Source organism: Oncorhynchus nerka, linkage group LG16 (assembly GCF_034236695.1).
Source record: "Oncorhynchus nerka isolate Pitt River linkage group LG16, Oner_Uvic_2.0, whole genome shotgun sequence".
NCBI lineage: Eukaryota > Metazoa > Chordata > Actinopteri > Salmoniformes > Salmonidae > Oncorhynchus > Oncorhynchus nerka.
In genome coordinates, this window is record NC_088411.1 from 7069412 (window position 1) to 7094427 (window position 25016).

At 40.7% G+C, this 25016-nt stretch overlaps 1 protein-coding gene across 5 annotated transcripts in view; it reads right to left on the reverse strand.

Moving 5' to 3' along the window:
* The window catches only part of ablim1b (actin binding LIM protein 1b), a 94430-nt gene that overhangs the window by 62537 nt on the left and 6877 nt on the right, over positions 1-25016 (reverse strand). For all 5 annotated transcript variants that reach the window (XR_010459287.1, XR_010459286.1, XM_029684455.2 and 2 more), the window contains exon 2: positions 4854-4979. Coding sequence is in view for 3 of the 5 variants with exons in the window: in XM_029684455.2 (XP_029540315.1) it covers positions 4854-4979 (126 nt within the window). In the remaining 2 variants the exon portion in view is untranslated. The remainder of the gene's footprint in view (positions 1-4853; positions 4980-25016) is intronic.

Consider the following 25016-nt stretch of genomic DNA (forward strand, 5'->3'; position numbering starts at 1 on the left):
AAAACTATAGTTTGTTAACAAGAAATTTGTGGAGTGGTTGAAAAATGAGTTTTAATGACTCCAACCTAAGTGTTTGTAAACTTCCAACTACAGCTGTATACTATACATTTTTGTGCATGTAGATATGTTTGCCCTTGTTCGATAGAGCCATTGGACGTCTTTCAGCGATGTTCCTATCAGCGGATTCATTGCTAAATATACAAGCACACATATTTTCTTCCAGTCTCTGAAAGACTACAACTTGTGTTGGGTGGTGCTTCCTGTTCTAGCCTCCGGCACTCCTCCAAGAGGCACCACTAACAACAAAATCCTTTGGGCAAAACTAAAAGAACTGACCAGACGCAATGGCTTCAAGTGATTTCTCTCATCAACACGAATTCGACCAGAGAGTATTTTTTGATGTTCTATTATCTACAATGTGACATTCGACCATACATGTTTCAACTGGACATTTTTGGGATAGCTAGTGTTAGAAGCTCAGCTACAGCAGATGTCAGCATCAAGAGGGCAGATGACAAATATGGTGCCTAGCTAAGTAAGTTTCCGGCAAGCCACCTAGCTAGCTAACTTTAGTTTATCGACTGAAACCCATATTGTACTCCCAGTTAGCACATTGGAGCTGGGCCGATTCCGGCTGAGAGTCGGGGCATTCGGCTGAGAGTCAGACTCAGCCGATGTCATGTGACCCGAGTCTGTCCCGCCTTCGGCAGGATTACGTATGGCTAAGATGTGGCGATTGAGCTCGTGCCGTGATTGTGTTAACAACGTTAAACTTCAATGGTAAATGATATTTCTTATCCAATTTGGACATTAAGTAACTGGATAATTTTTGTAATAATATTCCATAGAAAAGTATGTTAAAATGATTTTACTTCTGTTTAAGTTACCAGTGTAAAAAGGCAGGTTAAATGTAGCCTAACGTTAATTTATAGGACTGAGTAGGATATCGACACATACGTAACGGGACTTCTAACATGTTTCAAGGCCCGTTTCAAATCAGCAATCAGATTGTGTTGTCTGTGATGTTATTAACTTACAGCAAATTGCTAAACAACCTCTTCTGATTAATCAAGGCGATTGTTTCCTGAAAATGACAAGTTTTTGAATGTTAATGCAGACACTTCGACACCTAGAAATCTCTTCTCTGTCTCTCTAGCCTGCCAGCTAATTCCAGCCCCAGCTCTTCCTCCTGCAGCTATTCAGCCAACAAAGATGATTAAGGTTCCTAAGAATTCATGTAAATGCAAATAACTGCCCTTTAGTAATTCAGTTCAGCAATATGTGTTTCAGAGCTGCAGCCCTCAAAGTGAGCCAGAAATGACTGAGAAGTATTCAGAGTATAGTGTGACTTCAAACATCTGGCGAAGGTGTACTGCAAACGTGTCAAGATTTCTGACTCTATTTAAAAAGAGCAGTCTACACATAATGTAGAAAATGCTGCTGTTCCTTCGACATTTTATATGTCCAATGAGAGCGCAGAGTTGGCTTTAAACTTCTTCACAACAGTATCTCGGACCTGCCTGGTGTGTTCCTTGTTCTTCATGATACTCTCTGCGCTTTTAACGGACCTCTGAGACTATCACAGTGCAGGTGCATTTATACGGAGACTTGATTACACACAGGTGGATTGTATTTATCATCATTAGTCATTTAGGTCAACATTGGATCATTCAGAGATCCTCACTGAACTTCTGGAGAGAGTTTGCTGCACTGAAAGTAAAGGGGCTGAATAATTTTGCACGCCCAATTTTTCAGTTTTTGATTTGTTAAAAAAGTTTGAAATATCCAATAAATGTCGTTCCACTTCATGATTGTGTCCCACCTGTTGTTGATTCTTCACAAAAAAATACAGTTTTATATCTTTATGTTTGAAGCCTGAAATGTGGCAAAAGGTCGCAAAGTTCAAGGGGGCCGAATACTTTCGCAAGGCACTGTATATGAATGCACCACTTTTCCGTTTACATTTATTTGAAACAAGTTATTTTTAAAATTTCACTTCACCAATTTGGACTATTTTATGTATGTCCATTATATGATATCCAAATTAATATCAATTTAAATTACAGGTTGTAATGCAACAAAATAGGAAAAACATAAAGGGGATGAACAATTTTGCAATGCACTGAATAACAAGTAATTTGTGAAACCATGATGTGATTTATTACAGGATTGGATGTTGCCATTTCAATGTTTTTGAATTCCTTTGTGTATCAGCACATTTGCTTGATATAATCTCACTGCAACTGCTCACTGTGTCCATGTTGCATAACATAGGCATTTTCAAAGAACCACCAGTCACGGTTAGCTCCCCGCCCACTCACTCTATCTTTTCAGACTTCCAGGTAGGTTGACATTTCAGGAAAGGTAATTGTTTTCAAATGTTGATCATTTATACACAATTTTCCCACAATGCACCATAATTTACAGTATGCTGCAGTAATATGTTTCAGAGTATTTTACTGTTGATAATACCCAAAATGATCATATGAATTACAGTTTTCCGTTATAGTGTACAATTGGATGCACTAGTGCCTCTCTGGAAGTTCAGGGTAAATTACTTGTTCACAGAGGAATGCACATATTTTTTGTGTGGAAGGAGGTGTCGTCAGCCATTAGCGGAAATTGCTAATGCAGGTCACACCAACCACTGGTATTATGATAGAGGGATTATGGCAGGCTTCCCAGAGCCCTGGAGGTCGAGGGGCCCAGAAGGACACAAATAGACTTTGCCTCTGTGGATTTAGACAGGCATGCACACGAAACACACACACACAGAGAGAGAGACAGATTTCTGGAGGTGAAATGCTAGCCATCTTCATATATGCTCCAACAGTACTGTCTAAATTCCTGAATCTGCCCACAAGAATGGGACTTTAAAAGCTAACATATGGAATTGTTTTACGATGGTTATGTCATGGATAATTTAGCTATTTGATTTTGAATTGTAGGACCCCTTTAGGTATGAAAAAATATAGAACAGTTATTTGATAACATGTTGCATTTGATCTTTACTACTATAGCCCATAGAAACACATTCATAAATGGCAAGAAAGTTCAAAATAAATCATGAGGAATGTGGTTTTTAAGTGTCTATATTATATCTGGAAGATATAAGAAAGCTCAGGGACTATTTATGATTTTCTTATGTTTTTTTGGACACATATTTTCTATTTTTGTTGCCACTAAACTACCTCCATTCATTTGTATGAGTTACCTTCCCACATGAGAGTGTCCTCTTTCCTGAGCCGTTCGGACGCTACTGAAGTTTTTTTTGAGATGACCGGTGTTCGGTATGTATCATGGTATGACAAACACTGCTGTTGCTCGGCACAAGTGTGTCAATAGACTCTTAGGATTTGTTTATGAGGTTGCCATGAAAATGGACAGACAAAGCTTTATGAGCGTAGTCTGGCGTATGCAGTCTTTCCAAAATCTTTCACAAACGTAAGAAAAAATGTGAACATGTATTTGGTAGTTTTTCATTCAATATATGAAATTCAACAAGACGAGCACTGAGCTCTTTTTTTGTAAGCAGTAAGGAAGATTTGTAGAGCAAGACAAGGTTTTGTTAGTATAAAGGTGGTTTGAGCAATGTTCTTGGTCTAATACTAATTGTAATTTCTATGGATACCAGAGGAGTGAGTTAGTTGCAGACCAAATAGTTCTCTATCACAGGCAAATATCATTTTATTTCTGTCAAGATCCTGTAAAGCAATCACTTCGAAATTTGTGAAGACAGTGGAGTGTGGTTAGCGCTTCATAGGGGGTTTCTATAGGAAGCAGCTCAATTTGATTAAAAAAGAGAGGAGAATGATAGAACATTCTTATTCTTTTGGATGCTGAATATCTGCTTGACTTGTGAGTATATTGAGTTAGTTGTACTTACAAGTTGGGCAGCTAGTTATGGATCTCAGTCTTTGGTAAAGGTGGTTCATATCAAATCAAATGTTATTGGTCACATACACATATTTAGCAGATGTTATTGCTTGTGTTCCTACCTCCACCAGTGCAGTAGTATCTAACAATTCACACACATCTAAAAGTCAAATAATGGAATTAAAAAATATATAAATATATAATTATTAGGACGAGCAATGTCTTAGTGGCATTGTTTGATGCTGCTACTGTGCGCATTGTACAGCTGTTAGCACAAGACAAATTATTATAGTTTATAAGAAGTGAACATTTGATATTGTGTCATACTATTGATTGACAATTGACTAAACTGATGAATTTGTATTACTTTGATTATTATTACTGAAAAAAACATGATATATGTTAGCCTTTCCTTCAATGTCCTCTCAGCCCACAATACAAACTAACAAGAAGTACTCTAGAGTTAACCCTGGCTTGAGGGGCGATAATGTCACTGTGGGATTACAAGTTCTGAATGTTTCGTCTTCAATTTTCTGTGAATAAAAATTTGTTATAAAGAAAATAGTAAGTGGGATCATTTGGAATGAAAATTCCATAGTTCCCTTCTGGGTGAGAATAGCACGTGACCTATCTCAAGTAAGAAAATGTATACCCTTTGAGACCAGGTGAAAGGTGCCATGTAAATGCAATTCATTACCATTCAATGAATCATTCAAGGGCACACTACTCACTCAAGACAGTAACCACAAAGTGACAAAAATAGCAAGATTTCCAACCATCCTCCACATCTTACCTTTTCTGAAGACTTCCCTGTGCATTGGACCAAAGGGCATGCACCGCAAATTCCTCAAAGTTGACAAGGAAAAGAGACTGGGAATAATAGTGAGATTTGGGTCCGGGGACAGATGCACACATATGTGTGCGCACAGACAAACATGTACGTGCGAGCGCACACACACACATATATACATGCTCACCCTTGCAGGTAAAGCACTTGATGTGGAAGTGCTTGTACTGGACCCGCAGCACCTCTCCCTTGCATGGCTCCCCACATTTGTAGCATTGGATGCACAGCTTCTCTGCAGGGTCCTGAACATGGCCCACTGGAGGAGAGAACAGACAGGCATGAGCACGGCCACCTAAAATGTATTTAAATCACTGTGTTCAAAACGGGGTGCGTGTACACACAGCAAACATGCGGGTGTTAAAAGTGTTGTGAGTGTTATATCCGATTATTGATTCTAGTGGGGTTAACACCAGTGGGATTGAAATTGACACCAACTGCAGTGAATAAATGAAGTTTTATTTAAATCACAGTGGAATCAACACCGCGTGGTGTTGTTACTTGACTGTGTTGAGTTCATTTCCGTTAAATATGTGTACGAAATATATTTTTTAAATATCTCCTAGATTTATGACAACAATGTTTCTTATTTATTTTTGGTCTGTCCTTTTTGCCATTTATGATGTTTCTATAGGCTTTAGTAGTAAAGGCCAAAATCAACATTTTATCAAATACATTTTTTTTATACCAAACGAGGTCCTAGAAATTCAAAATCAAACAGTTAGATGATCCATAGTTTGACCATCTTAAAACAATTCCATACCCCAAGTCCCCTAACATCTTTGATTCTCGTCACCTGCGACAATAAAGACTGCTTCCGGGTGAAAGGATTTTTGCTGGCTAATAATCTTGTACAGTTCACTGAGTGCCGTCTTGGTGTTTGCTGTGATAATAACACGTGAGCTTCCTCAGCGTATAGTGGGGTTGGTGTTTTAACATCAGAAACTCCAGGTTGGGTGAACAGGAGCTTGCGATATTTTCAAGTTCCGTACATCAGGAATTGTTTGAGGAAACATACCCCTCCCCATAGACTCTTATTAGACATCGCCATCTGATCCATTCAAAATATGGAGAAGCCGTCTGGTTGAATAGTAGAGTGTAGTGTATTGTCCGTAAGCCACATCTCAGCAAAAACTAAGACACTGAATTCCCTGATGTCCCTCTGCAATTGTTCACAAAGTTTATTTTCCAGCGATTGGATATTAGCCATCAGGATACTAGGAATGAGGAGGCAGTGTAGCCTATATTTTCAACCTAGCTCGGATTCCCCCTTTCCTTCCTCTTCTTCATCGCCAGATTAATAGCGACTCTTGGCGGAATGCATTGCTTGCCTGCTGTGGGAGTGATAAGCATTCATTTAATTTAAATGTAACCTTTATTTAACTAGGCAAGTCAGTTAAGAACAAATTCTTATTTACAATGACGGCCTACACCGGCCAAACCCAGACGACACTGGGCCAATTGTGCGCCGTCCTTTCGGACTCCCAATCAAGGCCGGTTGTGATACATCCTGGGTTCTCAGTATATTAAGGATCGGACACTTTAAAAAAAGAAATCAGCTAAAATGACGTACCCAAATCTAACTGCCTGTAGCTCAGGACCTGAAGCAAGGATATGCATAATCATGATACCATTTTAAAGGAAACACATTGACGTTTCTGGAAATGTGAGATTAATCTAGGAGAATATAATACATTAGATCTGGTAAATGCAATAGAAAAGCCATTATATGACTTAGGAGTCTAGACACCATTTAGATTTTGGTCACTAGATGGCAGCAGTGTATGTGCACAGTTTTAGACTGATCCAATGAACCATTGTATTATTGTATCAAGTCCGCCCAAATGTGCCTTGGTTTGGTTTATTGATACATTTAAGTACATAACTGTGCACTCTCCTCGAACAACAGCATGGTATTATTTCACTGTAAAAGCTACTGAAAGTACAGTTAGATTAACAAGAATTTAAGCTTTCTGCCCATATAAGATATGTCTATGTCCTGGGAAATGTTCTTCTTACTTACAACGTCATGCTAATCACTTTAGCACACATCAGCTCAACCGTCACGCGGGGGAGACACCAATTCGGTAAAGGATATCATGCAGACATGAATAATGAACTCGCTGGGAAGTAGAAAGACAGAGGTGTATGTTTTATGATTAGCCACTCATGGTGTGATTGTTATAACATACAGAGACTCAAGTCCTTTTGTCCACCCGACCTAGAATACCTCACAATCAAATGCAGACCATATTACTTCCCAAGAGAATTCTCTTCGGTTATAGCCACAGCCGTGTATATTCCCCCTCAAGCTGACACCACGACAGTCCTCAAAAGGACTTCAAGGGACTTTATGCAAACTGGAAACCACATATTATTGTAGCTGGGGATTTTAACAAAGCAAACTTGAGGAAAACGCTACCGAAGTTCTGCAAACACATTGACTGCAGCACTCGCTCTGAGAAAACATTAGACCACTGCTACTCAGCTGCTACTCAGAAACGCTTACAATGCCCTCCCCTGCCTTCCCTTCAACAAATCTGATCACGACTCCATTTTGCTCCTCCCTTCATATAGGCCGAATCTAAAACAGGAAATACCCATGCTGAGGACTATTCAACGCTGGTCTGACCAATCAGAATCGATGCTTCAAGATTGTTTTGATCGTGTAGACTGGGATACATCTTCTGCACATCTATCACTCCAATGTTTAATTGCTGTACTGTTATTATTTCACCACTATGGCCTATTTATTGCCTTACCTCCCTCATCCTACCTTCTTTGCACACACTGTATACTTTTTCTATTGTATTATTGACCATATGTTTGTTTATTCCATGTGTAACTCTGTGTTGTTGTTTGTGTCGCACTGCTTTGCTTTATCTTGGCCAGGACGCAGGTGTAAATGAGAACTTGTTCTCTACTAGCCTACCTGGTTAAATAAAGGTGGGAAAAAAGTACAAAACAAAAGTACAATTATATCACAGAAAAACATTAAAGAATACGGTGACTAAGTTTATCAGGAAGTGTATAGGAAGTGTATAGGAGATGTTGTACCCACTGTGACTATTAAAACCTACCCTAACCAGAAACCGTGGATAGATGGCAGCGTTCACGCAAAACTGAAACCACCGCATTTAACCATGTCATGGTGACTGGGAATATGGCCGAATACAAACAGTGTAGTTATACCCTCTGTAAGGAAATTAAACAGGCAAAATGTTAATATTGAGACAAAGTGGAGTCACAATTCAATGGCTCAGACACAAAACCTATGTGGCAGGGTCTATAGAAAGTCACGTCATGGACACCGACATCTTGCTTCCGGACAAGCTAAACAACTTCACCTGCTTTGAGGATAACACAATGCTACCGGCCGACGTGAGTAAAACATTTAAACGTGTTAACCCTCACAAGGCTGCCGAACCAGATGACATCCCTAGCCGCGTCCCCAGAACATGTGCAGACCAGCTGGCTGGAGTGTTAATGGACATATTCAATCTCTTCCTATCCCTGTCTGCTGTTTCCACTTGTTGCCCCAAGATGTCCACCATTGTTTCTGTACCCAAGAAAGCAAAGGTAACTGAACTAAATGACTATTACCCCTTAGCACTTCTGTCATCATAAATTGCTTTGAGTGGCTAGTGTTGTGGAAATTCAGTACTGAGAGAGATTTGGCCATTTCTTCAAACAATCATCTTGATTTAATATTGCTTAATTATTGCAATAATGAGGCTGGTCGACCCGCCCACCCTTGAGTGTTGTACCGAGTAACCTAACCTTTACACAAATGCAGAGTACTATATATAGCTGACACCAACAAGTCATGGTTGGTTAAACAGCCCCCTCATGCAGACCAAGGAGCATCAGAGGCCACTGTGGCTTCGTCCTGATGTTATCTGCACGTGGGTTGTTGTCTTAACACTACCCTGACTTAGTTTCCCAGATGCGAGGATGATTTTGAGACAATGAGGGATTGTTCTACTCCTAAACTATGTCTAGTAAAAAACATTATTTTCTATGTAATGCTGTCTTTAACCCATTTGTCAGCTCAAGCCATCTCCAGTGAAGCCCATGTAAACACGGACACTAGCAGGACAGAAATGTCTTACTATTAGTTAAATATTAATTGCTAACCATTAAAACCTCTCTTGGGTAGGGGGCAGTATTTTGAAGTGTGGATGACAAACATGCCCAAAGTAAACTGCCTGTTACTCAGGCCCAGAAGCTAGGATAAGCATATGCATGGTACTATTGGATAGAAAACACTGTTTCTAAAACTGTTAAAATAATGTCTGCGAGTATAACAGAACTGATATGGCAGGCGAAAACCCGAGGAAAATCCACCCAGGAAGTGAGACTTTTTGAAGCGAATTGTTTTCCATTGAATGCCTTTTGACTCTGTTATAGGTTAGGGCCCAGATTGCTGTTCTTATGGCTTCCACAGTCTTTAGACATGCTTTCAGTGTCCAAAGAAGGGACAGAGGTATACAGAATAGTGTCGTCTGCGTAGAGGTGGATCATAGAATCATCAGCAGAAAGAGCGTCATCATTGATGTATATAGAGAAGAGAGTCGGCCCGAGAATTGAACCCTGTGGCACCCCCATAGAGACTGCCAGAGATCCGGGCAACATGCCCTCCGATCATTAAACTTAGTAAGGCTGAAAGCTGAATTCAGTTTGCCTGGAAGGAAGAGGTGATTATTAAATAAAGGACCTTCAGTAGAGTAATCACAGAATTTAAAATGTTGATGGAATTGAGTCCAAATTTCAAGAGTATTGACAACAATTGGATTGCATGTGTAGCGTAAACAGAAAGAGGGAGATGGTGGAGGTGACTAAAGCTGATAAAGAGTAAGAGAAACATGAGTTGGCTTCTGTTTGATACCAGCACCCCATAGAAAAGACATAAGCTTATCCTAAAAAAGAGAAGAAAAAAAGAGGGAGACACTGGAACAAATACAGAAATCTGGGCAATACGCTCATCTTGATACAATTCGCATTACCAGCTAAAGTAAAAATGGAGAATACTCCATCTCTGAAAGTCCAGTTTTAAGTTTTCTGAACAGAGAAATACATTTCTCATCATGGAGGGAAGACGAGGTACATGTGATATTGTTCCCTAAATATTTAAAGCCAGCCTTGGACATACGAAATGGAACAGTATCCCACGGAATTTGTAATGCTAATGAATTAATAGGAAAATGTATTTATAACCCGAAAACACACCAAACCTATGCAATAGGTCCACTACCTCAGGGACCCACATTTCAGGGTCTGAGATAAAAGCAAGTCATCTGCATACAAGGAAACTTTGTGTTCCAGTCCCCATCTGTAGATAACATGTGTTGTCTATAGCATAATAGAGAGGGGTTCTAGCGCCAGGGCAAATAACAGAGGGGACATTGGACATCCCTGTGTAATAGTATAACTTTAGTCCGTCCCCTCGCCCCTACCCAGGCTCGAACCAGGGACCCTCTGCACACATAGACAACTGACACCCACGAAGCATCGTTACACATCGCTCCACAAAAGCAGCGGCCCTTGCAAGGGGGACAACTATTTCAGGTCTCAGAGCGAGTGACGTCACCGATTGAAACGCTATTAGCGCGCACCACCACTAACTAGCTAGCCATTTCACATCGGTTACACCTGGCGTGTGGCCCTTGATAATGGGAAATACTGTGAACAAAGTTTGAAGCCTTGGGTGATGAATACAACAGTTGTACCCAGGAAATTAAATTTGCACCAATGCCACATTTTCCCAGTACAGAGAATAAATATTCCCATTCTCCCCTGACATTAAGCAGACGGCAAATGTTAGAAAAGGAGTGGCGACCCTTAATAAATCCTGTCTGATCCGTTGATTCTATTCGAGAGGCATGCAAATTCGCTAATATTTTTACACCTGCATTTAAAAGGGAGATCGGTCTGTATGAGCCACACTCAGATGCATCTTTGCTGGGTTTTAACAAAAATGTGATCGACACCTCTGTCAGGGTTTGGGGTAAAACACCCAGGTCCAGGGAATTTTCAAACATTTCAATCAGGAGAGGGGATAGTTTGGCAGAAAACGTATTGTATAAATTTGGGTAGCCATCTGTGCTAGGAGATTTCACACTTTGCATTGCTGTAATTGAATTAATAATCTCCTCTAGCTTCAAAGGTCTCCTCTCTATATTACTGGTAGGAGTTTCCAAATTGTCAAGGAAGTCATTCATAATTGAATTGTCTTCAGGTGATTCAGATGTGTAAAGATCACATTTTTTTTGGGGGGTGACAGTATTATTGATTTCAGTGGGACTAACTTAAGACACCCGAGGTGTTGTGAATTTGAGGGATCAGCTGTGCGGCAGATTTTCACTTGAGTTGATGAGCTAGAAGTCGACCAGCCTTTTCTCCATGTTCGTAAAACAAAACCGCGTGCACGGAGTAGCTGCTGCTCAGCCTTATTTGTGGATATTAAATTCTACTAAGTTTGAAGACTCAGCCTTTCTTTGTAAAGTTCTGGTGATGGAGAGGTGGAGCACTGTTGGTCTAATTCCAGAATTGAGTTGATCAGCTGTTGTTGTTATATTTGGTTGTTTATTGAGGAGAGCAATAGAAAATTATTTTTCCTCTAAGAACAACTTTAAGTGTTTCCCAAAGTGTAGATGGAGAGATCAAATCAGTTTTAATTGTCTCAACAAAGACCTTCAATTCCATTTGAAATAATGGTGCAGAATGAATTGTTTAAAAGTAAAGATCTCCATACAGGGCGATCTGTATAGTTCAATGAGAATGAGAAGTCGCGTGACAGAGGAGCATGATCACTAATAACAATGGCAGAGTATTCTACTTTCTTAACAGAGGGGAGAAGGGCTTTATCTACAAAAAAGTTGTCTATTGTAGAATAGGAGTTGTGCACGTGAAAAGAAAAATAATAATTTGTTACGGGGAAAAAGGAATCTCCATGGATCTATACATACTGGGTGGATCAGACAATTCAAGTCACCTCCAAAAATGTAATGGTGTGAGTTGACATTGGGCAGCAAAGAAATAAGTTTGTTAATGAAATTAAAATCACCCCAATTGGGAGCATATACATTTACAAGCAAAACAGAGGTGTGAAAAAGAGAACCAGACACCATAACAAAACGCCCCTGTGGATCCAAGATTATGTCAGCATCGGTAAATTGTACTTTCTTATGAATAAGTACTGCTGTTCCCCTTAGCATTGTATTTTGAGTGGAATATTTGTCCGACCCAAGCATTACGGAGTCGACCATGATCTGCTGCACACAGATGTGTTTCTTGTAAGAATGCTATATCGGTTTTTAAATTCTTAAGATAAGCAAATACTCTAGTACGTTTAACCTGGCCGTTCATTGCCTTGATGTTCCAGCTTGTAAACCTAATAGCTGATCACCCAACTCCCACCCCAAAATCTGAATTGTCAGTAATTAAAAGTTGAGATTTCTAAATTAAGACTGAAATAGAGATGAAAACCCTGTATAAGATCACCGATCATATCTTGTGACAAAAGAAAAAGCATGTACCGAAAAGTTAGTCAAAATACTGTTGAAGTAGAATGTGTAAGAATCAAATGGTTAATAAAGGCAAACAACCCCCCCCCCACCCCCTGACATAAAACCCTCAAAATAACACAACAAACAACATCCCCCACCCCCTGACATAAAACCCTCAAAATAACACAACAAACAACATCCCCCACCCCCTGACATAAAACCCTCAAAATAACACAACAAACAACATCCCCCACCCCTGACATAAAACCCTCAAAATAACACAACAAACAACACCCCCCCACCCCTGACATAAAACCCTCAAAATAACACAACAAACAACATCCCCCCGACATAAAACCCTCAAAATAACACAACAAACAACATCCCCCTGACATCAAAACCCTCAAAATAACACAACAAACAACATCCCCCACCCCTGACATAAAACCCTCAAATAACACAACAAACAACATCCCCCCTGACATAAAACCCTCAAAATAACACAACAAACATCCCCACCCCTGACATAAAACCCTCAAATAACACAACAAACAACATCCCCCTGACATAAAACCCTCAAAATAACACAACAAACAACATCCCCCTGACATAAAACCCTCAAAATAACACAACAAACAACACCCCCACCCCTGACATAAAACCCTCAAAATAACACAACAAACAACATCCCCCACCCCTGACATAAAACCCTCAAATAACACAACAAACAACATCCCCCCATAAAACCCTCTGACAAAAACCCTCAAAATAAAATAACAAACAACATCCCCCACCACCTGACATAAAACCCTCAAAATAACACAACAACATCCCCCACCCCGACATAAAACCCTAAAAATAACACAACAAACATCCCCCACCCCTGACATAAAACCCTCAAAATAAACAAGAAACAAAACATAAAAACAAAATAACACAACAAACAACATCCCCCTGACATAAAACCCTCAAAATAACACAACAAACATCCCCCCTGACATAAAACCCTCAAAATAACACAACAAACAACATCCCCCTGACATAAAACCCTCAAAATAACACAACAAACAACATCCCCCCCACCCCTGACATAAAACCCTCAAATAACACAACAAACAACATCCCCCACCCCTGACATAAAACCCTCAAATAACACAACAAACAACATCCCCCATGACATAAAACCCCCACAACAAACATCCCCACCCCCTGACATAAAACCCTCAAATAAACAACAAACAACAACATAAAACCCTCAAAATAACACAACAAACCCCTGACATAAAACCCTCAAAATAACACAACAAACAACACCCCCCACCCCTGACATAAAACCCTCAAAATAACACAACAAACAACATCCCCCACCCCTGACATAAAACCCTCAAAATAACACAACAAACAACATCCCCCTGACATAAAACCCTCAAAATAACACAACAAACAACATCCCCCACCCCTGACATAAAACCCTCAAATAACACAACAAACAACATCCCCCTGACATAAAACCCTCAAAATAACACAGCAAACATCCCCCACCCCCTTGACATAAAACCCTCAAAATAACACAACAACATCCCCCACCACCTGACATAAAATCCTCAAAATAACACAACAACATCCCCCACCCCGACATAAAACCCTAAAAATAACACAACAAACATCCCCCACCCCTGACATAAAACCCTCAAAATAACACAAGAAACAACATCCCCCCTGACATAAAACCCTCAAAATAACACAACAAACAACATCCCCCTGACATAAAACCCTCAAAATAACACAACAAACATCCCCCTGACATAAAACCCTCAAAATAACACAACAAACAACATCCCCCTGACATAAAACCCTCAAAATAACACAACAAACAACATCCCCCACCCCTGACATAAAACCCTCAAATAACACAACAAACAACATCCCCCCACCCCCTTGACATAAAACCCTCAAAATAACACAACAACATCCCCCACCCCTGACATAAAACCCTCAAAATAACACAACAAACAACATCCCCCACCCCTGACATAAAACCCTCAAAATAACACAACAAACATCCCCCTGACATAAAACCCTCAAAATAACACAACAAACAACATCCCCCTGACATAAAACCCTCAAAATAACACAACAAACAACATCCCCCAGCCCCTGACATAAAACCCTCAAAATAACACAACAAACAACATCCCCCACCCCTGACATAAAACCCTCAAAATAACACAACAAAAACATCCCCCCCCCCTGACATAAAACCCTCAAAATAACACAACAAACAACATCCCCCCCCCCTGACATAAAACCCTCAAAATAACACAACAAACAACATCCCCCCACCCCTGACATAAAACCCTCAAAATAACACAACAAACAACATCCCCCCACCCCTGACATAAAACCCTCAAAATAACACAACAAACAACACCCCCCACCCCTGACATAAAACCCTCAAAATAACACAACAAACAACATCCCCCGACATAAAACCCTCAAAATAACACAACAAACATCCCCACCCCTGACATAAAACCCTCAAATAACACAACAAACAACATCCCCCTGACATAAAACCCTCAAAATAACACAACAAACAACACCCCCACCCCCTGACATAAAACCCTCAAAATAACACAACAAACAACATCCCCCACCCCTGACATAAAACCCTCAAAATAACACAACAAACAACATCCCCCTGACATAAAACCCTCAAAATAACACAACAAACAACATCCCCCACCCCTGACATAAAACCCTCAAATAACACAACAAACAACATCCCCCTGACATAAAACCCTCAAAATAACACAACAAACATCCCCCACCCCCTTGACATAAAACCCTCAAAATAACACAACAACATCCCCCCCACCCCCTGACATAAAATCCTCAAAATAACACAACAACATCCCCCACCCCGACATAAAACCCTAAAATAACACAACAAACATCCCCCACCCCTGACATAAAACCCTCAAAATAACACAACAAATAACACCCCCCCACCCCCTGACATAAAACCCTCAAAATAACACAACAAACAACATCCCCCTGACATAAAACCCTCAAAATAACACAACAAACAACATCCCCCACCCCTGACATAAAACCCTCAAAATAACACAACAAACAACATCCCCCTGACATAAAACCCTCAAAATAACACAACAAACAACATCCCCCTGACATAAAAACCCTCAAAATAACACAACAAACATCCCCACCCCTGACATAAAACCCTCAAATAACACAACAAACAACATCCCCTGACATAAAACCTCAAAATAACACAACAAACAACATCCCCCTGACATAAAACCCTCAAAATAACACAACAAACAACACCCCCCCCCCTGACATAAAACCCTCAAAATAACACAACAAACAACATCCCCCACCCCTGACATAAAACCCTCAAAATAACACAACAAACAACATCCCCCTGACATAAAACCCTCAAAATAACACAACAAACAACATCCCCACCCCTGACATAAAACCCTCAAATAACACAACAAACAACATCCCCCTGACATAAAACCCTCAAAATAACACAGCAAACATCCCCCCCCCCCTTGACATAAAACCCTCAAAATAACACAACAACATCCCCCACCACCTGACATAAAATCCTCAAAATAACACAACAACATCCCCCACCCCGACATAAAACCCTAAAAATAACACAACAACATCCCCACCCCTGACATAAAACCCTCAAATAACACAACAAACAACATCCCCCTGACATAAAAACCCTCAAAATAACACAACAAACATCCCCACCCCTGACATAAAACCCTCAAATAACACAACAAACAACATCCCCCTGACATAAAACCCTCAAAATAACACAACAAACAACATCCCCCTGACATAAAACCCTCAAAATAACACAACAAACAACACCCCCACCCCTGACATAAAACCCTCAAAATAACACAACAAACAACATCCCCCACCCCTGACATAAAACCCTCAAAATAACACAACAAACAACATCCCCCTGACATAAACCCTCAAAATAACACAACAAACAACATCCCCCACCCCTGACATAAAACCCTCAAATAACACAACAAACAACATCCCCCTGACATAAAACCCTCAAAATAACACAGCAAACATCCCCCACCCCCTTGACATAAAACCTCAAAATAACACAACAACATCCCCCACCCCGACATAAAACCCTAAAAATAACACAACAAACATCCCCCCACCCCTGACATAAAACCCTCAAAATAACACAAGAAACAACATCCCCCTGACATAAAACCCTCAAAATAACACAACAAACAACATCCCCTGACATAAAACCCTCAAAATAACACAACAAACATCCCCCTGACATAAAAACCCTCAAAATAACACAACAAACAACATCCCCCTGACATAAAACCCTCAAAATAACACAACAAACAACATCCCCACCCCTGACATAAAACCCTCAAATAACACAACAAACAACATCCCCCCACCCCCTTGACATAAAACCCTCAAAATAACACAACAACATCCCCCACCCCTGACATAAAACCCTCAAAATAACACAACAAACAACATCCCCCACCCCTGACATAAAACCCTCAAAATAACACAACAAACATCCCCCTGACATAAAACCCTCAAAATAACACAACAAACAACATCCCCCTGACATAAAACCCTCAAAATAACACAACAAACAACATCCCCCAGCCCCTGACATAAAACCCTCAAAATAACACAACAAACAACATCCCCCACCCCCTGACATAAAACCCTCAAAATAACACAACAAAAACATCCCCCACCCCCTGACATAAAACCCTCAAAATAACACAACAAACAACATCCCCCACCCCTGACATAAAACCCTCAAAATAACACAACAAACAACATCCCCCCACCCCTGACATAAAACCCTCAAAATAACACAACAAACAACATCCCCCACCCCTGACATAAAACCTCAAAATAACACAACAAACAACACCCCCACCCCTGACATAAAACCCTCAAAATAACACAACAAACAACATCCCCCCGACATAAAACCCTCAAAATAACACAACAAACATCCCCACCCCTGACATAAAACCCTCAAATAACACAACAAACAACATCCCCCCTGACATAAACCCTCAAAATAACACAACAAACAACACCCCCCCCCCCCTGACATAAAACCCTCAAAATAACACAACAAACAACATCCCCCACCCCTGACATAAAACCCTCAAAATAACACAACAAACAACATCCCCCTGACATAAAACCCTCAAAATAACACAACAAACAACATCCCCCACCCCTGACATAAAACCCTCAAATAACACAACAAACAACATCCCCCTGACATAAAACCCTCAAAATAACACAACAAACATCCCCCACCCCTTGACATAAAACCCTCAAAATAACACAACAACATCCCCCCACCCCCTGACATAAAATCCTCAAAATAACACAACAACATCCCCCCACCCCGACATAAAACCCAAAAATAACACAACAAACATCCCCCACCCCTGACATAAAACCCTCAAAATAACACAACAAATAACACCCCCCACCCCCTGACATAAAACCCTCAAAATAACACAACAAACAACATCCCCCTGACATAAAACCCTCAAAATAACACAACAAACAACATCCCCCACCCCCTGACATAAAACCCTCAAAATAACACAACAAACAACATCCCCTGACATAAAACCCTCAAAATAACACAACAAACATCCCCCTGACATAAAACCCTCAAAATAACACAACAAACATCCCCCTGACATAAAACCCTCAAAATAACACAACAAACAACATCCCCCTGACATAAAACCCTCAAAATAACACAACAAACAACATCCCCTGACATAAAACCCTCAAAATAACACAACAAACAACATCCCCCCTGACATAAAACCCTCAAAATAACACAACAAACAACATCCCCCACCCCTGACATAAAACCCTCAAAATAACACAACAAACAACATCCCCCTGACATAAAACCCTCAAAATAACACAACAAACAACATCCCCCACCCCTGACATAAAACCCTCAAATAACACAACAAACAACATCCCCCTGACATAAAACCCTCAAAATAACACAACAAACATCCCCCCCACCCCTTGACATAAAACCCTCAAAATAACACAACAACATCCCCACCCCCTGACATAAAATCCTCAAAATAACACAACAACATCCCCCACCCCGACATAAAACCCTAAAAATAACACAACAAACATCCCCCACCCCTGACATAAAACCCTCAAAATAACACAACAAATAACACCCCCCACCCCCTGACATAAAACCCTCAAAATAACACAACAAACAACATCCCCCTGACATAAAACCCTCAAAATAACACAACAAACAACATCCCCCACCCCTGACATAAAACCCTCAAAATAACACAACAAACAACATCCCCCTGACATAAAACCCTCAAAATAACACAACAAACATCCCCACCCCTGACATAAAACCCTCAAATAACACAACAAACAACATCCCCCTGACATAAAACCCTCAAAATAACACAACAAACAACATCCCCCCCTGACATAAAACCCTCAAAATAACACAACAAACAACACCCCCACCCCTGACATAAAACCCTCAAAATAACACAACAAACAACATCCCCCACCCCCTGACATAAAACCCTCAAAATAACACAACAAACAACATCCCCCTGACATAAAACCCTCAAAATAACACAACAAACAACATCCCCCACCCCTGACATAAAACCCTCAAATAACACAACAAACAACATCCCCCTGACATAAAACCCTCAAAATAACACAGCAAACATCCCCCACCCCCTTGACATAAAACCCTCAAAATAACACAACAACATCCCCCACCACCTGACATAAAATCCTCAAAATAACACAACAACATCCCCCACCCCGACATAAAACCCTAAAATAACACAACAACATCCCCCACCCCTGACATAAAACCCTCAAATAACACAACAAACAACATCCCCCTGACATAAAACCCTCAAAATAACACAACAAACATCCCCACCCCTGACATAAAACCCTCAAATAACACAACAAACAACATCCCCCTGACATAAAACCCTCAAAATAACACAACAAACAACATCCCCCTGACATAAAACCCTCAAAATAACACAACAAACAACACCCCCACCCCTGACATAAAACCCTCAAAATAACACAACAAACAACATCCCCACCCCTGACATAAAACCCTCAAAATAACACAACAAACAACATCCCCCTGACATAAAACCCTCAAAATAACACAACAAACAACATCCCCACCCCCTGACATAAAACCCTCAAATAACACAACAAACAACATCCCCCTGACATAAAACCTCAAAATAACACAGCAAACATCCCCCACCCCCTTGACATAAAACCCTCAAAATAACACAACAACATCCCCCACCACCTGACATAAAATCCTCAAAATAACACAACAACATCCCCCACCCCGACATAAAACCCTAAAAATAACACAACAAACATCCCCACCCCTGACATAAAACCCTCAAAATAACACAAGAAACAACATCCCCCTGACATAAAACCCTCAAAATAACACAACAAACAACATCCCCCTGACATAAAACCCTCAAAATAACACAACAAACATCCCCCCTGACATAAAACCCTCAAAATAACACAACAAACAACATCCCCCTGACATAAAACCCTCAAAATAACACAACAAACAACATCCCCCACCCCTGACATAAAACCCTCAAATAACACAACAAACAACATCCCCCCCCACCCCCTTGACATAAAACCCTCAAAATAACACAACAACATCCCCCACCCCCTGACATAAAACCCTCAAAATAACACAACAAACAACATCCCCCCACCCCTGACATAAAACCCTCAAAATAACACAACAAACATCCCCCTGACATAAAACCCTCAAAATAACACAACAAACAACATCCCCCTGACATAAAACCCTCAAAATAACACAACAAACAACATCCCCCAGCCCCTGACATAAAACCCTCAAAATAACACAACAAACAACATCCCCCACCCCCTGACATAAAACCCTCAAAATAACACAACAAAAAACATCCCCCACCCCTGACATAAAACCCTCAAAATAACACAACAAACAACATCCCCCCACCCCCTGACATAAAACCCTCAAAATAACACAACAAACAACATCCCCCACCCCTGACATAAAACCCTCAAAATAACACAACAAACAACATCCCCCACCCCTGACATAAAACCCTCAAAATAACACAACAAACAACCCCCCACCCCTGACATAAAACCCTCAAAATAACACAACAAACAACATCCCCCCACCCCCTGACATAAAACCCTCAAAATAACACAACAAACAACATCCCCCCACCCCCTGACATAAAACCCTCAAAATAACACAACAAACAACATCCCCCCACCCCTGACATAAAACCCTCAAAATAACACAACAAACAACACCCCCCACCCCTGACATAAAACCCTCAAAATAACACAACAAACAACATCCCCGACATAAAACCCTCAAAATAACACAACAAACATCCCCACCCCTGACATAAAACCCTCAAATAACACAACAAACAACATCCCCCTGACATAAAACCCTCAAAATAACACAACAAACAACACCCCCCACCCCCTGACATAAAACCCTCAAAATAACACAACAAACAACATCCCCCACCCCTGACATAAAACCCTCAAAATAACACAACAAACAACATCCCCCTGACATAAAACCCTCAAAATAACACAACAAACAACATCCCCCCCCCTGACATAAAACCCTCAAATAACACAACAAACAACATCCCCCTGACATAAAACCCTCAAAATAACACAACAAACATCCCCCCACCCCCTTGACATAAAACCCTCAAAATAACACAACAACATCCCCCCACCCCCTGACATAAAATCCTCAAAATAACACAACAACATCCCCCCACCCCGACATAAAACCCTAAAAATAACACAACAAACATCCCCCCACCCCTGACATAAAACCCTCAAAATAACACAACAAATAACACCCCCACCCCTGACATAAAACCCTCAAAATAACACAACAAACAACATCCCCCTGACATAAAACCCTCAAAATAACACAACAAACAACATCCCCCCACCCCTGACATAAAACCCTCAAAATAACACAACAAACAACATCCCCCTGACATAAAACCCTCAAAATAACACAACAAACAACATCCCCCTGACATAAAACCCTCAAAATAACACAACAAACATCCCCACCCCTGACATAAAACCCTCAAATAACACAACAAACAACATCCCCCTGACATAAAACCCTCAAAATAACACAACAAACAACATCCCCCTGACATAAAACCCTCAAAATAACACAACAAACAACACCCCCCCCCCTGACATAAAACCCTCAAAATAACACAACAAACAACATCCCCACCCCTGACATAAAACCCTCAAAATAACACAACAAACAACATCCCCCTGACATAAAACCCTCAAAATAACACAACAAACAACATCCCCCACCCCTGACATAAAACCCTCAAATAACACAACAAACAACATCCCCCTGACATAAAACCCTCAAAATAACACAGCAAACATCCCCCACCCCTTGACATAAAACCCTCAAAATAACACAACAACATCCCCCCACCACCTGACATAAAATCCTCAAAATAACACAACAACATCCCCCACCCCGACATAAAACCCTAAAAATAACACAACAAACATCCCCCACCCCTGACATAAAACCCTCAAAATAACACAACAAACAACATCCCCCTGACATAAAACCCTCAAAATAACACAACAAACAACATCCCCCCTGACATAAAACCCTCAAAATAACACAACAAACATCCCCCTGACATAAAACCCTCAAAATAACACAACAAACAACATCCCCCTGACATAAAACCCTCAAAATAACACAACAAACAACATCCCCACCCCCTGACATAAAACCCTCAAATAACACAACAAACAACATCCCCCACCCCTTGACATAAAACCCTCAAAATAACACAACAACATCCCCCACCCCTGACATAAAACCCTCAAAATAACACAACAAACAACATCCCCCACCCCCTGACATAAAACCCTCAAAATAACACAACAAACATCCCCCTGACATAAAACCCTCAAAATAACACAACAAACAACATCCCCCTGACATAAAACCCTCAAAATAACACAACAAACAACATCCCCCAGCCCCTGACATAAAACCCTCAAAATAACACAACAAACAACATCCCCCACCCCTGACATAAAACCCTCAAAATAACACAACAAAAACATCCCCCCACCCCTGACATAAAACCCTCAAAATAACACAACAAACAACATCCCCCACCCCTGACATAAAACCCTCAAAATAACACAACAAACAACATCCCCCACCCCTTGACATAAAACCCTCAAAATAACACAACAAACAACATCCCCCCCACCCCTGACATAAAACCCTCAAAATAACACAACAAACAACACCCCCACCCCTGACATAAAACCCTCAAATAACACAACAAACAACATCCCCCCGACATAAAACCCTCAAAATAACACAACAAACATCCCCACCCCCTGACATAAAACCCTCAAATAACACAACAAACAACATCCCCCTGACATAAAACCCTCAAAATAACACAACAAACAACACCCCCCACCCCCTGACATAAAACCCTCAAAATAACACAACAAACAACATCCCCCACCCCTGACATAAAACCCTCAAAATAACACAACAAACAACATCCCCCTGACATAAAACCCTCAAAATAACACAACAAACAACATCCCCCACCCCTGACATAAAACCCTCAAATAACACAACAAACAACATCCCCCTGACATAAAACCCTCAAAATAACACAACAAACATCCCCCACCCCCTTGACATAAAACCCTCAAAATAACACAACAACATCCCCCCACCCCTGACATAAAATCCTCAAAATAACACAACAACATCCCCCCACCCCGACATAAAACCCTAAAACTAACACAACAAACATCCCCCACCCCTGACATAAAACCCTCAAAATAACACAAGAAACAACATCCCCCTGACATAAAACCCTCAAAATAACACAACAAACAACATCCCCCTGACATAAAACCCTCAAAATAACACAACAAACAACATCCCCCCCACCCCTGACATAAAACCCTCAAAATAACACAACAAACAACATCCCCCTGACATAAAACCCTCAAAATAACACAACAAACAACATCCCCCTGACATAAAACCCTCAAAATAACACAACAAACATCCCCACCCCCTGACATAAAACCCTCAAATAACACAACAAACAACATCCCCCTGACATAAAACCCTCAAAATAACACAACAAACAACATCCCCCTGACATAAAACCCTCAAAATAACACAACAAACAACACCCCCACCCCTGACATAAAACCCTCAAAATAACACAACAAACAACATCCCCACCCCCTGACATAAAACCCTCAAAATAACACAACAAACAACATCCCCCTGACATAAAACCCTCAAAATAACACAACAAACAACATCCCCCACCCCTGACATAAAACCCTCAAATAACACAACAAACAACATCCCCCCCCCCCTGACATAAAACCCTCAAAATAACACAGCAAACATCCCCCACCCCCTTGACATAAAACCCTCAAAATAAACAACAACAACATCCCCCACCACCTGACATAAAATCCTCAAAATAACACAACAACATCCCCCCACCCCGACATAAAACCCTAAAAATAACACAACAAACATCCCCCACCCCTGACATAAAACCCTCAAAATAACACAACAAACAACATCCCCCTGACATAAAACCCTCAAAATAACACAACAAACAACATCCCCTGACATAAAACCCTCAAAATAACACAACAAACATCCCCTGACATAAAACCCCAAAATAACACAACAAACAACATCGCCCCTGACATAAAACCCTCAAAATAAAAACAAACAACATCCCCCACCCCTGACATAAAACCCTCAAATAACACAACAAACAACATCCCCCACCCCTTGACATAAAACCCTCAAAATAACACAACAACATCCCCCCACCCCCCTGACATAAAACCCTCAAAATAACACAACAAACAACATCCCCCCCACCCCTGACATAAAACCCTCAAAATAACACAACAAACAACCCCCTGACATAAAACCCTCAAAATAACACAACAAACAACATCCCCCCCCCTGACATAAAACCCTCAAAATAACACAACAAACAACATCCCCAGCCCCCTGACATAAAACCCTCAAAATAACACAACAAACAACATCCCCCACCCCTGACATAAAACCCTCAAAATAACACAACAAACAACATCCCCCACCCCTGACATAAAACCCTCAAAATAACACAACAAACAACATCCCCCCACCCCCTGACATAAAACCCTCAAAATAACACAACAAACAACATCCCCCACCCCTGACATAAAACCCTCAAAATAACACAACAAACAACATCCCCCCACCCCTGACATAAAACCCTCAAAATAACACAACAAACAACACCCCCCACCCCCTGACATAAAACCCTCAAATAACACAACAAACAACATCCCCCTGACATAAAACCCTCAAAATAACACAACAAACATCCCCACCCCCTGACATAAAACCCTCAAAATAACACAACAAACAACATCCCCCTGACATAAAACCCTCAAAATAACACAACAAACAACACCCCCCACCCCCTGACATAAAACCCTCAAAATAACACAACAAACAACATCCCCCA